The sequence below is a fragment of the Saccopteryx leptura genome, chromosome 2 (assembly GCF_036850995.1).
Source record: "Saccopteryx leptura isolate mSacLep1 chromosome 2, mSacLep1_pri_phased_curated, whole genome shotgun sequence".
In the NCBI taxonomy this organism is placed as follows: Eukaryota; Metazoa; Chordata; class Mammalia; order Chiroptera; family Emballonuridae; genus Saccopteryx; species Saccopteryx leptura.
This window is the reverse complement of record NC_089504.1, coordinates 277,524,152-277,539,756: the sequence shown is the minus strand read 5'-3', so window position 1 is coordinate 277,539,756 and position 15,605 is coordinate 277,524,152. Positions and strand designations below refer to the sequence as shown.

At 43.0% G+C, this 15,605-nt stretch overlaps 2 protein-coding genes across 7 annotated transcripts in view; one reads left to right on the top strand and one right to left on the bottom strand.

Moving 5' to 3' along the window:
• Positions 1 to 504: 504 nt before the first annotated feature.
• Positions 505 to 15,587, bottom strand: FAM72A (family with sequence similarity 72 member A). Its single transcript, XM_066361911.1, has 5 exons — positions 15,514 to 15,587; positions 12,676 to 12,981; positions 10,541 to 10,618; positions 4,606 to 4,730; positions 505 to 1,030 (listed from the first exon to the last, which is right to left on the bottom strand). Exons 2-5 carry the CDS (start codon positions 12,822 to 12,824, stop codon positions 936 to 938), a joined length of 447 nt encoding a protein of 148 aa, XP_066218008.1. The 5' UTR covers positions 12,825 to 12,981; positions 15,514 to 15,587; the 3' UTR covers positions 505 to 935.
• SRGAP2 (SLIT-ROBO Rho GTPase activating protein 2) overlaps positions 14,250 to 15,605 on the top strand; it is a 275,486-nt gene continuing 274,130 nt past the window's right edge. For 3 of the 6 annotated variants that reach the window (XM_066361906.1, XM_066361905.1, XM_066361908.1), the window contains exon 1: positions 14,251 to 14,423. The gene's annotated coding sequence lies outside the window, so the exon portion shown is untranslated. Of the gene's footprint in view, positions 14,424 to 15,605 lie in introns of all 6 variants that reach the window. The other 3 variants (XM_066361907.1, XM_066361910.1, XM_066361909.1) reach the window with 2 other exon arrangements.

Here is a 15,605-nt window from a genome sequence, read left to right as displayed (position 1 = left end):
TTAAAGACAGAGGTTTGGTTTATCTGGCTTTCATAATACAATATCCATATGACTTTAGAAGATATAAATAATATTGGTAAACAGTATATATTGATAATTTTCTGACAAATTCATGTATCTAACACCGTGCTGAGGCATCAAGAGGATTTCTCCATACATTTTAAAATTTATTATACTTGCTGATTCATAAAGTCTTGTTCCATATTCAAGTAGTTACCACCAAAATAACATATGATAACTAGTACCCATAGAAACCTATCAGCTTGTTTTGTTCTTTTTTTAAAGATTTTATTATTTATTTTAGAGAGAAGAGAGAGAGAGAGAAAGAGACAAAAGGGGGGAGGAGCAGGAAGCATCAACTCCCCATAAGTGCCTTGACCAGGCAAGTCCAGGGTTTTGAACTGGTGACCTCAGTGTTCCAGGTCAATGCTTTATCCACTGCATCATCACAAGTCAGGCTATCAGCTTGTTTTTTAAAATTCTCTGTTAAACTTTAATTCCAAGTTGAGCATCACATATGCATGCATGATTATATACATGGATTTATGCATGGATATATGCATGGTTGACATATGTACGGGTATTAATGCCCCTTATTCAGGTATGTAAAATCATGACACCTGGCATCTAAAACACTTCCCCGGATTGGGAGGTAGCTGAGTGGCATGTGAAAAAAATCTCCTATCTGAACGAAAGAATACATCTATATTGGGCAGAGGAATGGAAAGAGGAAGAAAAAGAAGTATAAGTAGAAGAAAATAACTACATTGGCTCAAATTAAACTCAGGGAATTTAAAATTGCGTATAAATAAATCAACAACTGCCCCATTTTATTTTCCAAAGAAAGAAATCACTGGAAAATCCTTATTAACAGTTTTAAAGTTAATCCATTAATATATATTTTAAAAAGTAAAAAGTTTGAACATTATGTCTATTCATCTCATACACTCCTCTGCTGAGATATCTAACACATCTTCATCTGTACTCTCTTCTATCTCCGGCAAGTTGCCCCAAAGTAGGAAGTTAACACCTGAAAATAAAAGGTCATAAAGTTATTTGGTGCTCACTACTGTTACAATTCAGAACATGATATGTGAAACCTTTTATGTTAACATTCTTATATTAAACCATAGTGTTAGCAATAAAGAGAAAAGCTAGGAAAGAATGCACAACAAATAAAATTATCTAATATTATTCATCTAGGACATAAATATTTTTAAAAACTTTTTAAGTGAGGGCTTGAATTCTAGAATCTTGAAACCCTGCCTCCAGCTACGAGTCCATTTACTCAAACCTTGCCTACATCTCCATTATGCTATAATAACTCTACAGTGATACTTTTCAAATCTATTTTAAGATTTTTAAGAATGGAGATCTCACAAGATCCTTTTAGATTAAGCATCTCTTTGGAGGGTGCAGGGAAAAGACTGAATAAGACTCCCTCCCCTCAACAATCATAGAAGGAGCTGGTGCCTTTTTTTTCTGATTTTAAAAAACAAGGCTTTGGAGCCAGTTATAATATGAACAATAATTCTTGATATACATGGCTTTGAGTCTAGAGGCTTCCAAGGTAGAACTTTAAACTTTAGAGCCAGATTGTAGCTGTCAATACAATAGACAATAAATAATCTAAAATCTCATTGTGAAAGGACAGATTTCATATTGAAGAATCCAGCACTGGTATAAGAACACATATCTTGCAGAGAACAATGAGATTTTTTTTCTGGGCATGTACTATATTATAAGCTGAAAGCAGGAAATTGAAAAACAAAATTGACCTTTAGGAGAGCCAATAAAGTCAAACAAGAAAGCAAATTTCAAGCTATCCAGCTGGCAGTGTGGGTACTAGGAGGACTCAGCAAGTCTGGATGCCCACTCCACACACACCAAGATAGTGGCCACGAGGTGGAATGTAATTAGCCAGGATTTGAAGATTGGGTCTGAATTCAGTTTCTACCACTTACCAGTACACCATGGATGTTTTTACTACTTTTACTGCACTACTATAAATGCATGCAAACAATGACTAAATATTATTGTTTTGTGTATTTAAGTTTTTATAATATGATATAATATGTATCTTTTCTAATTTGTTTTTTTCATTAAACATTATGTTTTTGCGATTCACCTATGTTCATATGTGCAGATTTAGCTCATTTTCTTTTATTTCTATAGAGTATTCCATTGTGTAAATTAAAAAAAATTATATATATTGCAAATATTACCCATCACTTCCTCTAACTGCCCATTTTACACAGGTGCCCAAGGAAACCTGTATAAGAATGTGCACTGTGGCATTGTTGAAATAGTGGAAACAATCAACTCTCTCTTGGTGACATACTGGAATCCAATCAGGCAAGAAGTAGCATCTATTTGATGTATATGCCTATCATATTATTTTCTGTAATTTTTTGTGTTTGAATAGTTTATAATAAAAAGAACCTTTTCCCCAACAAAAAATGGTGTTTTGCTTCTGGTAACAGGGCACTGAAGGGCTGACAGGATAGTAAGGAATCACTAGGCCAAAATCTAAGGGACAACCATAAAAGCAATGAAGAGCTGAAGTGAATTTGCCTTTGAGGGCATTTACCAGTGAATTTAAACTGAGGTTTCCTGAGCCTCTTCAGGAAAGTTTCGGGAAATCAGGTCTCCATGTGTAGGCTAGCTGAGAACATGGACTTCTTGGGGTCCTTTCAGTCTAAACATTCTAGAATTTTATAAAGCTTGTGTATGTATTCCTTTGATGTTGCTGATTCAGGTGTTTCAAGGATGGTTCCAACAGCCATGAGAAACCTCGTTTTATACCAAGCATCTACCGTGCTTTAAATCACAATATTAGGGTTACAAAGGAGAAGTCTGATATTCTTGGAGTCAATATGCAGAGACATGAGTAGCTCAGCACAATTGGTTCAAAGAAGAAAAAATAAACTCAGAGATTGGATCTGACAGAAGCAGTACCTTCCTTTTTCTGTTAAGAAAAGAGGAAGGAAATCCTGTGATACATCTGTTTCTCATGGATTAGATTCAATGCAAATGGAAGAACGTTAGGCTTTTATCTTTGAAAAATTGACCAATATTAAAAAGTAAATCAAAATTGAAAAATCTCCACCCTGTGTTTTAAATTCCATAATGCAGGAAAAATAATATCAAAGCAGAAACTTCCTTTAATGTGTCCCATGAGCAACACAAATAAAAAACTGGAAACCTAAATTAGAAGCTTATATCTCACCTAGTGGAGTTCAGATAAATCTTTGCTCAAAAAAGACCTTCTTAACATACCAGAGTCTTCAATTAAGACTCTCAAATGGTTGAGAGCCACAATTAAATGCCAGGTGATTAAAAAAAAAAAGTCAGAGTCTCTAAAAACCCAAGCATAATTGGAGGGTTTAGAGACCCTGACAACCTAGATTACAATTTGTGATCTTTTAGTCTGTGAAGGCAAATTATACTTTTAAAAAAGGAATATATATTAAGTTCTGAAGAAGACTAAGACATATATTAAAAAACCTGAGTGTTAATGCCAACTTGGATTGTCAAGGTCTTCAAGCTTGTTATATAAACCAAAGTTCTGTAAACTTTACTTCCCACTAAAAAAGTCCCCCTAAATGTCAACTTTCTCTGTTGGGGGAATAGGTATTAGACACTGAGAATATGTGTCCTATAACAAAACTGAATACACTATTTAAATATCTTTAAAGAATTGGTTGTATATTTTGCTACTTAATAATTAGTATAACATTGGTATTAAATATTTCCTTTGACTAAAATTCCATCATAATTTATTAATACAGATGTCAAAATGTCCATTTTCTTCCTAAATCAATATTACCAAATACAGAATTTACCTAGTCATCTTCCCTCCCAACTCTTTTTTTTTTTTTTTTTTTTTTTTACAGAAAGAGAATCAGAGAGAGGGATAGATAGGGACAAACAGACAGGAACGGAGAGAGATGAGAAGCATCAATCATTAGTTTTTGGTTGCAACACCTTAGTTGTTCATTGATTGCTTTCTCATATGTGTCTTGACCATGGGGCTACAGCAGACTGAGTAAGCCCTTGCTCGAGCCAGCGACCTTGGGTCCAAGATGGTGAACTTTGCTCAAACCAGATGAGCCTGCGCTCAAGCTGGCGACCTCGGGGTCTCAAACCTGGGTCCTCCACATCCCAGTCTGACGCTCTATCCACTGCACCACCGCCTGGTCAGGCCTCCCTCCCAACTCTTCATGGCCCAAGCCTCCCCTTCTTCCCTACACACACACACACACACACACTGACTATAAAATCTAAAATCTTCCAAAATTCTCTGGAGTCATAATATGTATCAAGGCAGCAATTTAGAACAATTAAAATGTTAATTGGAAAAAGCCAACAAATTCAGCTAAGTTTGAGGCTCTTAAATATAATGATGAAAATAGAAATGGCAATGCATTTTGGCTAGTAGTACCCATAAGTGAATGTTTGGGATAATATGATTGATGTTTTACTCTAGTGGATCTAATACAGGTAAGAAGGTCTCAGAGAGAGCCCTGAAATGCTCTATTGGGAGTTTCACTCAGATACTGACAGACAAATGTTAGAGGAATGTCTGAGTCAATGGTTTCTTACCCGTAGAGTCTAGTCTGTTGATACCATAAACTGCCTGGCTGTGAAACATCCAGAAGTGTCCGTTGTTACAGGAAAGAAGGCAGGAACAACATGGAACAATCACATGATAACCTACTAGGTTTCCACTAAAAAAGAAAGGAAATATTGTTAGATGCCATGTAAGCATTTTTATGTGTTAATGTAAATAGATGATATAATGATCTCATTTCCTTTTAATACACTCCACTGCTGGGACCTTTGGGATGTGAGTTACTCAAATAATGATTATAGTTCTATTGTCAAGTGGGAAAATAGTCTTTAAGTTAAGTGAAATAATACTAACAAATTCTACATTTCTTTGCTAGTATTATTTTATGCTTTTCCCTTCAGAAGCTAGCTTCTAGATGGCATAAGATTGTGATTTGTTCTGTAAAGCACCCCAAATCGACATGCTGTATACACAAAATATATTGAATAAACTCATATCCATGAGTAAAAGGGTTTTGCTATCCCTAGGACTGTGGCAAGTTGGGTTCTTACATGTTCCAGTTCCATGCCAGCACCTAAAAATTGCTTCAACAGATGGAGGAGTAGGAAGACAGCATGAGCTCCTGTAAACCAAACACAAGCTGGCTGCTCTAATTTTAGTTTCAGCGTTTCTAAGGGAATTCAGAAGTAAATCAAATCCATAGCCTCTAGAGAAAGTTGCCAAAGTTTTTACTGTCTTCAGAATTATGCATCTGATTATAAGTACCTCATTATTCCACAGACTTTTCCCCCTATCTGGTTACTATTAAATGGAGTGAATATACAGAGAATGTTTTAGTTAGCACTTAAAAAAAAACCATGAACTGCTTATACCTTGAGTTGTAAAGATTCTTATTATAGCTTGTTCTCACCCAGTGAGATGTGGGAGTCAGTCATTTTTGTGAGGCCCTATAAAATAATACTATAGCCTGACCAGGTGGTGGCACAGTGGATACAGCGTCGGACTGGAAGGCAGAGGACCCAGGTTCGAGACCCTGAGGTCGCCAGCTTGAGCGCAGGCTCATCTGGTTTGAGCAAAGTTCACCATCTTGGACCCAAGGTTGCTGGCTCGAGCAAGGGGTTACTCGATCTGCTGAAGGCTCACGATTAAGGCACATATGAGAAAGCAATCAATGAACAACTAAGGAGTCGCAACGAAAAACTGATGATTGATGCTTCTCATCTCTCTCTGTTCCTGTCTGTCTGTCCCTGTCTATGACTCTCTCTCTGTCTCTGTAAAAAAAAAAAAAAAAAATACTATACAGCCCTGGCTGGATAGCTTGGTTGGTTAGAGCATTGTCCTGAGCTGAAGAAGTTGCCAGTTCAATTCCCAGTTAGGGTACATACAGGAATAAGTCAAGGTTCCTGTCTATCCCTCTCCCTTCCTTTCTCACTAAAATTAAAAACAACAACAACCATACAAAAGGTACCAGCCCATCTAAAATATGCCTTCTAATTATAATTTGAAAGGCCAACACATGAAAACAAAAGTTGTTTTTGGACTAGGACTGACAGTTATTTGTAACTATATTGCAAGAGTAAATTCTATGGCTTTAATTACCACCCTTTTTCATTTACTCATTCATTCAACTAATGTATATTGAGCTTGTATTCTATGTTAGGTGCTGTTCTAGGTGTTAGGAATACAGTGGTGGAAAAGGTTTTTGTTCTCATGGAGCTAACATTTTATTAGGGACACATTAGATCATTTTTCTCCCTTTTTAAAACCCTTCAGTGGCTTCCCATCGGCCAGAAATGAAAACAAACTTTCATACCAAGGTCTTGATCTGTACTATCCAAATGATGCTATTGAGCACTTGAAATATGGTTTGCCTGAACTAAAAGGGGTTTTGAGTATAAAACATGTCTTGAAAGATGAAGAATAAAAAATAGAATTTAAGATAATAATTTTTTATGTTGGTTACATGCTGAAATGATAGCATTTTGAATATATTGAGTTATATAAAATACATGATTAAAATTAATTTCACCTGTTTCTTTATACTTTTAAAAATGTGGTTACTGGAAAATTTTAAACTCCATATGTGGCTTGCATATTTCTAGTTGACAGCACTGCTCTAGATTATCTGTGTTTTGACTACAACTCTATTCATACTACTCTCCCCAGATGCTCACAATGTCTCAGACACACTTCTATCATCTTTTTTTTTTTTTTTGTATTTTTCTGAAGTTGGAAACGGGTAGGCAGTCAGACAGACTCCTGCATGCACCCGACCGGGATCCACCCGGCATGCCCACCAGGGGGCGATGCTCTGCCCATCTGAGGCATGGCTCTGCCGCAATCAGAGCCATTCTAGCGCCTGAGGCAGAGGCCACAGAGCCATCCTCAGCGCCTGGGCCAACTTTGCTCCAATGGAGCCTTGGCTGCGGGAGGGGAATAGAGAGACAGAGAGGAAGGAGAGGGGGAGGGGTGGAGAAGCAGATGGGTGCTTCTCCTGTGTGCCCTGGCCAGGAATCAAACCCAGGACTCCTGCATACCAGGCCGACACTCTACCACTGAGCCAACTGGCCAGGGCTCTATCATCTTTTTATTCCTGGAATATGTTAAACTTCTTTCTGTTTTGGGTCCTCTACACTTGCTATTCCCTTTGCTCAGAAAATTCTTTTTTTCCTACTCATTCTTTAGGATTCAAATATTGTTCCTCTCTCATGAGAAGGCTTCCCTGACCATGCTATCAAATATAGTTCTTGACCCTGGATGGTTGGCACAGTGGTAGAGCATCACCAAGTGTGTGGATGTCCTGGTTTGATTTCAGGTCAGGGCACACAGGAGTGTTGACCACCTGCTTGTCCACTCCTCCCCTTCTTCTCTCTCTTTTTTCTTCTCCCACAGCCATGGTTCAATTGATTTGAGCCATGGCGCTGAGGATGGCTCAGGGGAGCTACCGCCTCAAACGCTAATAGCTCCTTTGGGAGCATGGCCCCAGATAGGGGTTGCCTGGTGAGTCCCAGTGGGGTGCATAGGGAGTCTGTCTATCTCCTCTCACTTGGAAAAGAAGAAAAAAAAAGTTCATATCCACTCTCTCAACCTCTGTTATTCTCTGTCATTATTATTTTGTTTGGAGCACTTCCAAGCCTATTCAATATCTCATTTATTTAAATATCTTACTGACTGTGTTCTCATTCAGGGGTCGTCAAACTTTTTATAAAAACCGCCCACTTTTACAGTGCTGGTCAACCTGGTCCCTACCGCCCACTAGTGGGCGGTCCAGCTTCCATGGTGGGCCAATCGCAGTGCTGTTTGGTTGTGCAGTAGGGACCAGGTTGACCAGCACTGCAAAAGTGGGCGGTTTTTATAAAAAGTTTGAAGACCTTTGCCTGGGTGTTTCCAGCTGCTATAACAATGACTAGCACCTGGTAGGACTCATTATATAGTTTGAATGAATGATTGAATAAAATGAAATGGTTATTAGCACTAAAAAAGAGTTTGCTAACTTAAATTATTAGGATTATAATTTATAACACAAACCCCATTAAGAAAATCTCAACTTTCTTTTCTCTAAAATGGGACTTATGACACTCAAATTACCTCTGAAAAGATAATAGTAATAGCTTTCATCTGCATTGCAATTTATAGTTTATCAAACCTTTTATTTTATTTTTTATTTTTATTTTTGATTTTTCTGAAGCTGGAAACGGGGAGAGACAGTCAGACTCCCGCATGCGCCTGACCGGGATCCACTAAGCACACCCACCAGGAGCAATGCTCTGCCCACCAGGGGGCGATGCTCTGCCCCTCCCCAGCGTCGCTCTGCCGAGACCAGAGCCACTCTAGCGCCTAGGGCAGAGGCCAAGGAGCCATCCCCAGCGCCCGGGCCATCTTTGCTCCAATGGAGCCTTGGCTGCGGGAGGGGAAGAGAGAGACAGAGAGGAAGGAGGGGGGGGGGTGGAGAAGCAAATGGGCGCTTCTCCTATGTGCCCTGGCCGGGAATTGAACCCAGGTCGCCCGCATGCCAAGCCGACGCTCTACCGCTGAGCCAACCGGCCAGGGCAGTTTATCAAACCTTTTAACATTCATAATTCATTTGATCTTTCCCACTCTGTAAGGTAAACAAAAAAGATATTTTAATTTCCACCTTAAGATAGTTACTATTTTCTCAAGTTTTCTTTCTTAAGATATACATTAAATAAGGAAACAGAGGTTTAGAGGTATAAGTTTATTCAAGATTACACTGAGAATAAGGGTAGGGCCAGAGCTCAAGCCTAATTTTTATGACTGAAAATCCAAGTGTTTTCCCCTTCTAAAATGCATTGCCTTTTTCTAAAAATAAAAGTAGATATTTGTCAATGTACTTTGAAAAACTGTAAAATCATATAAAAATTTACAGTGTCCTTAAAAAAAAAAAGTTCTAACGCATGGACATAGACAAAAGTGGTTACCAGAGGGAGGGGTTGGGGGAGAGGGGAGTAAAGAGGGACAAATATACGGTGACGGAAAAGGACTTGATTTTGGGTGATGGACACACAACTCAATTAACAGTTCATATGCTATAGAGATGTTTACCTAAAACCATGTGTTCTTTTTTTTTAAGTGTGCACATGCAAGTGAGAGAGAGAAAGAGAGAGAGAGCCCTGGCTGGTTGGGTCAGTGGTAGAGCGTCGGCCTGGTGTGCAGAGGTCCCGGGTTCGATTCCCGGCCAGAGCACACAGGAGAGGCGCCCATCTGCCTCTCCACCCCTCCCCCTCTCCTTCCTCTTTATCTCTCTCTTCCCCTCCCGCAGCAAGGCTCCATTGGAGCAAAGATGGCCCGGGCGCTGGGGATGGCTCCTTGGCCTCTGCCCCAGGCGCTAGAGTGGCTCTGGTCGCTGCAGAGCAATGCTCTGGAGGGGCAGAGCATCGCCCCCTGGTGGGCGTGCCGGGTGGATCCCGGTCGGGCGCATGCAGGAGTCTGTCTGACTGTCTCTCCCCGTTTCCAGCTTCGGAAAAATACAAAAAAAAAAGAAAAAAAAAAAAAAAAAAAGAAAGAGAGAGAGAGAGAGAGAGAAGCATCAACTCATAGTTGTAGCACTTTAGTTGTTTATTACTTGCTTTCTCATATGTGCCTTGATGGGGGGGGGGGCTCCAGTTGAGCCAATGACTCCTTGCTCAAGCCAGCAACCTTTGGGTTCAAGCCACTGACCATGGGGTCATGTTGATGATCCCATGCTCAAGCCTGTGACCCCGCACTCAAGCTGGTGAGCCCATGCTCAAGCTGGTGACCTTGGGATTTCAAACCTGGGTCCTCAGCATCCCAGGTTGATGCTCTATCTACTGCGCCACCACCTGGTCAGGCGAACCTATGTGTTCTGTTTTTTTTGTGTGTGTTTTTTTTTGTTTGTTTGGGTTGTTTTTGGTATTTTTCTGAAGCTGGAAACGGGGAGAGACAGTCAGACAGACTCCCGCATGCGCCCCACTGGGATCCACCTGGCACGCCCACCAGGGGCGACGCTCTGCCCACCAGGGGGCGATGCTCTGCCCCTCTGGGGCGTTGCTCTGTTGCGACCAGAGCCACTCTAGCGCCTGGGGCAGAGGCCAAGGAGCCATCCCCAGCGCCCGGGCCATCTTTGCTCCAATGGAGCCTTGGCTGCGGGAGGGGAAGAGAGAGACAGAGAGGAAGGAGAGGGGGAGGGATGGAGAAGCAGATGGGCGCTTCTCCTGTGTGCCCTGGCCGGGAATCGAACCTGGGACCTCTGCATGCCAGGCCGACGCTCTACCACTGAGCCAACCGGCCAGGGCCGAACCTATGTGTTCTTATGGACCAATGTCACCCTATTAAATTTAATTTCTTAAAAAAAAAAATAGCTCTAAGTAACAAATGGTTTTTCAATGGTTCATTGCATGGGTTCTATGTGCTCTATGAAGCCCACTGAACCCTTGTGTCTGCTTTGGTGTCCAAACCCAGGGCTAGCTAAAATATTGCCATAAATACCATTTTAAACACGCGATGTCCTTCAGTTTACACTTGCAGATTTCAGTGAAATAGCATCTTCCAATGAAGTCCACTGTACTGGAGAGGGAAATGTATAGAGATAAACAAATGTACTTTTTAAAAAATTATAAAATACATATAACATAAAGTTTACTAACCTAACCATTTTTAGTGTATAATTCAGAACTGTTAAGTGTATTCACATTGTTGTACAAATCTCCATACCTTTTCTATTTTGTAAGATTAAAACTCTAAACCCATTAAACAATAATTTCACATTTCCCTCTTCCCCCAGCCCCTGTCAATTATCATTCTACTTTCTGCTTCTATGAATTTGACTGCTTTAGATACCACATACAAGTGGAATCATATAGTATTTGTCTTTTTGTAACTGGCTTATTTTCACTTAGCATGATGTCCTCAAGATCTATCCACATTGTAGCATGTGACAGGATCCTTCCATTTTAAGGCTAAATAGTATTTCAGTGTATGCATATACCTCACTTTGTTTATTCATTCATCTATTGATGGACAATTGGGTTGTTTCCACTGCTTGGTTATTGTGAAAAATGCTGCTATGAAAATGGGTGTGCAAATATCTCTTCTAAGTCCTGCATTGAATTCTTTAGGATATATACCCAGAAGTGGGATTGCTGGATTATATAGTAATTTTTTGAGGAAACTGTCATGTTTTGTTATGGTACCAGCCCTATTTTACATTCCCACCAACAGTGCACAAGTGTTCCACCTTTTTTATGTGCTTGCTATCAAAGGTACTTTTGATTGTTATTTAGTATGAATTTTGTAGGCCTAAAGAGCTAAAAGAGTCTGAAGTAGAACTATAGTACATTTTGTAAGTCATTAAGTTAATATTCCTGAGCTCACCATAACATGACAAAACTTATGTATCGATTCACACACATTAAGACATATTACTATAACACCTACAAGGAAGTGTAGATCATAGGAAAGATCCAACCCTATTCGAGACTCTGGATCAATGTGAAACAATTAACAATCTCTGAGCCCTCCTTATGACTTATCACTTACCACAGCTATTGTAAAAATTGAATGGGTTAATATTTTAATCATAACACCTTTGCAATAATAGGTTCCAGATTTATTGTCTAGTGCTTTTTCTTTTTGCAACACCACACACACAGGTAATTAAAATATTAACCCATTTATCTTTGTTGTTACGTATGACTACACTTCAACCGATTCAGAAAAGATTTCAAAGGAGGAAGAGTTCACAGCTTTCACTATTATTAAAAAAAAATTTTAAGTTTCTATTTTTTTCATGAAATCCATTTTAAGGTACTATGACTATTAGCCGACCTCCTCTAACTTTGTGTCCAAAAAATAGTTATCCACCCATATTTTGGATAATTATTCTTTCTTAATGACAAAGATTCAACAAAGTGCTAAATCTTGAAAACCACGTAAGGGCTATGTAGATTATGGAAAGAGAAAGTAATTTTTAGAGTTAGAAAAAGGTATAATAAAAGTTTATAATAAATAAAATGGTTACTTTTCCAAATAGGAAGCAAATTCTTAAGGACTCTACACAGAATTTAATAGGGTTGAATTACACAATGAATGTGTAATATTCAAAATAGGCTTTATAGAAGACAAGGATTAAATCTAAGTCTCTCATTCAGAGAGATGTTTGAGTAAAGAATACGGAATTACATGGAGAATGGAATCTGATTCAGCATGCCCATTGAAAATAATAGAAAACTATTATTATTATTTTGGTGTAAAACTATGGATAAAAATGAAAAACTGGCCGTCTCCAATAGTACAGAAAAGCTTGCATGAATTTCCCTAGCTTCTGGGTCATGGCCTTCATGCAGTGAGACAGGATAGTTGGGTAGGGCATAGCACCAGGGATCCAACTTAAGGGATGTGGTCATATGACTAGAAGCATTACATTGGGACTGACCACTCTGGCTAAACCACAGACTTTGTCCAGACAGTCTGCCCACTTAGTTATACTCCAAGGGGATCATCAGACTGGTGGGAGTGGCTGGAACACCAAAATGATCATCTCCTTGTTGACTCCCAGAGGTCCAAGCCATAAAATTTTCCCATTTAGTTAAAGGTTACCCTTGCCCGCCACTAGTATGACTTACTTGGTAGGAGGGATGTCTGTAGAGAAAAGGTCTATTTCGGTATCAGCCAGCAAAACAGCCTTCATTCCCCTAGAGCTGAGCACTTGTTTACAGAATTTGCAACACAGGATGGACACGCACCGGTCCTTGAAACAACCGCTGGTAGACATAGCGTCCCGGGAGGGATGACGGGTGGGGTTTTGAAAGTGAAAACAAGAGCAGGACCCTTCCTAGTTTGATTCCCTCAGGCTAAAAATCAAAGTGCGAGGCCTCGAGGTTTCCAAAGCCTTAAAATTGGGAAGGAAATGAGTTCTTTTCTGTTTTTCCCTGGGAGAGTAAAAGTAATATTTATTGAGTATGAACAGGAGAGCAGCAACAACTTCGTTCTTTCAACTTTCCAGAAAGGGAGTGGAATTTGAAAGGGGCAGGGCCAAACTGCTAGAGGCCTCGGGAACTTCCCTACGGTTTTCCCTCCCTCTCGTGTAAAAGGATCTTCTTCTCTAGCTCCCGCCCCTTTAATTCCCTCAGCGTCTCCAATGCAATCTTTTATTTAAAGCCTCTCCTCTTAAGCCCCTCCCCCGGAGAGCTCTAAAGCCTGTGTCGGATCGCGGGCTAAGTCTCCCTACCCACGCCTCCTCTGGGAATCCTTCTCTTCCCAGGATTCGGAAATCCCTTGAGCTCTACCCACCCGGTCGACCCCTGCTTCTCTGCCGTCCTCCCGCGACCCTCCTCTTCCGCTCCGCTAGTCGCAGGCCTCCCGCTTCGCTTCCCTTCCAGAAGCCCCTAGCCCTCCGAGTGCTGGCTCTCGCGTCCTCCTCCCTACAGCTCTCCCTCGTGCCCTACGCCTTCCCCTCAGGTCTCTCCCGGAGCGGCCGCTTCAGAACGTGCGATGGTGGTGGTGGTGGTGGTGGGGAAGGGTGGAGGTCGCTTTTGGGGCTCAATCGGCGTTGGGGTCTCCGTCACCGAACACGTCGCTTTTTGCCCCCTCTTCTGCTCTCTGCCTTTCCAACCGGCTGTCAGTTTGAATTTCCAGCGCCGCGCACCGATTGGGAGATGTACAGCTCGCCCACGTTGGGCATTGGAAGGCTCGGGAGCCCCTGACGAGATCTTAGTGGCGAGGAGACCGTACGCCCCGCCCCAGTAACGGTGCCGAAGTCAGTTCGGCTTTCTGGTTGGCCTACCGGAGCCCCACCGACGATCTCATTGGTGGGTTCGGGATGTTTGGGAGGGCCTATTCCCCCTACTGAAAAAACGAGGATGTCCTTCGCGCTTCTTATTGGAAGAGGTTCTCCAGTCCACGCTGGTCTCTACTATCTATTGGCCAAAATTCTCCGCAACGCCCCTTCTCTCTATCCCGGTCCAATTGGTCGAACCTTTTCTCAAGCATTTGCTTGGTTGTTGCTTCCAACTTAATCCCGCCCATTAACTCTACTTCAGGGTTCTGTCCACCACGGGAGGAGCTTACTCTGTGACTACGCCTCGGTAGTTCTAGACACGCCTCCAAATTTCGCCGGTCCCTCCTCCTCATTCCTGGTCTTTTGGGATCAGCTATTCCTATTGGCTACAGGCCCCATCGGTTGATAGAATGCGGGCGGTGATTGGTAAAGGGGTGGTCTCTGCTTCCCGGCGGGGTCTTGCGGAGTTGGCGGAGGCTCCTGAGGGAACTAGGGGACCAATCTGCGTAGGAGCGGGTGGCGGGGACGAGAGGGTAGGAGAACTGTGAGTGGAAAGCGGAGCCGGGGGCCTGGGACCCGTCGCGTCAAAGCCAGGTAAAGGCACCTTTCCTGTCCCTTTTCTTCTTACCGGCCGCAGGGCTGAAGCCCAGACTTAACAAACTCGAGCTGGAGCGGAAAGGAGAGGGCGCGGATGCTGCTTACTGCATCGCTTTAGCGGTGCCGCCCGGAATCCCTCAGACCGCCTCCCTCGCGACCCCTCTCCACAACTCGGGGTACAGCCGGTAATACCTCTCAGGACTGCTTCTCTCTCCGCCCTTCACCGCACCGCTTGCGGCTTTGCCCTGGCTCACACGCCGCCGCACCGCCCTCACCCAACCCCCTCCCCAGGACCTCTGCACTCAGGCAGCCTCGGTCCAACTTGGGGTAGCCGTCGTTGGCATCAACCGTGACCATCGGCTGCCCTCTAACCCTGTCTCCAAGCCCTGGCGGGCAGCCGGGTGACAGCCCTGGACACAGGATGGGTGTCCCGCACTGCTTCCGGGGCTATTCCCGGGTCCCAGCCCCCAGCCCGCCCGGAATGGCTCCTCTTCGCACTCCTATTCCCAGACCCGTAGCCACATTTTTGTTAGCAACATCCCCAAAGTTGCTAACGTCCCCGCGCGCCACGTAACATCGCAGCCCTCGCTAGTCTCCTAACTCCCCTTCACCTTTAAGGTATTCCTCTCCTTGCCCTTTCCCGGTCTTTCCAGCGTGTGCGGCTCCCGTGCAGCCTCAGGACCCCGCAGCTCCTCCCCTCCCCGCTTCCTGCCCGCCAGAACCATCTCGCTGCCTCTGTTTCCTCGTCCTCGCAGCGCTTTCTTCGGGTACGGGCAGTGGGAGACATCGGCGGGAGCCTTTCCCTCTCGGCACAGGGAGGGAAAGGGGCGGCCAAAGACGGAGGGTGGCCGCTGCGGCACGCCGGGGAGCTAGGCGCCCGGCTCTGCGTTCCCGCTTCCTTCCCTGACGCCTGCCGGGCCAGGGCCGGGTCCGGGTCCGTAATCTCCTCGGACACCTCCTGGTGCGAGGAGTCAGCACGGCGACCCTCAACGACCCTCACTCCTCAGCCTGGGATTGGGTGCGGTATCTAGGATCCCTGGGCTTGGGTGACAAAAAAATGTTGAGGAGAGCATTTAGAGTCACTCACATTCCTGGCTCGGGGCAGGCGACTTCTGCCTTCCGCCCCCCGCTTCCCGGTTTTTCCGACTCCGACCCTCACTTCTAATCCGTTTCCTGCTT

Coding starts and splice junctions, on each gene's coding strand:
- FAM72A (XM_066361911.1), bottom strand. CDS start 12,824: ATGTCTACCAGCGGTTGTTTCAAGGACCGGTGCGTGTCCATCCTGTGT. Junction 4,731..10,540: donor GACATCGCGTGTTTAAAATG/GTATTTATGGCA, acceptor TTTCTTTTTTAG/TGGAAACCTAGTAGGTTATC. Junction 1,031..4,605: donor CAACAGACTAGACTCTACGG/GTAAGAAACCAT, acceptor TTTTATTTTCAG/GTGTTAACTTCCTACTTTGG.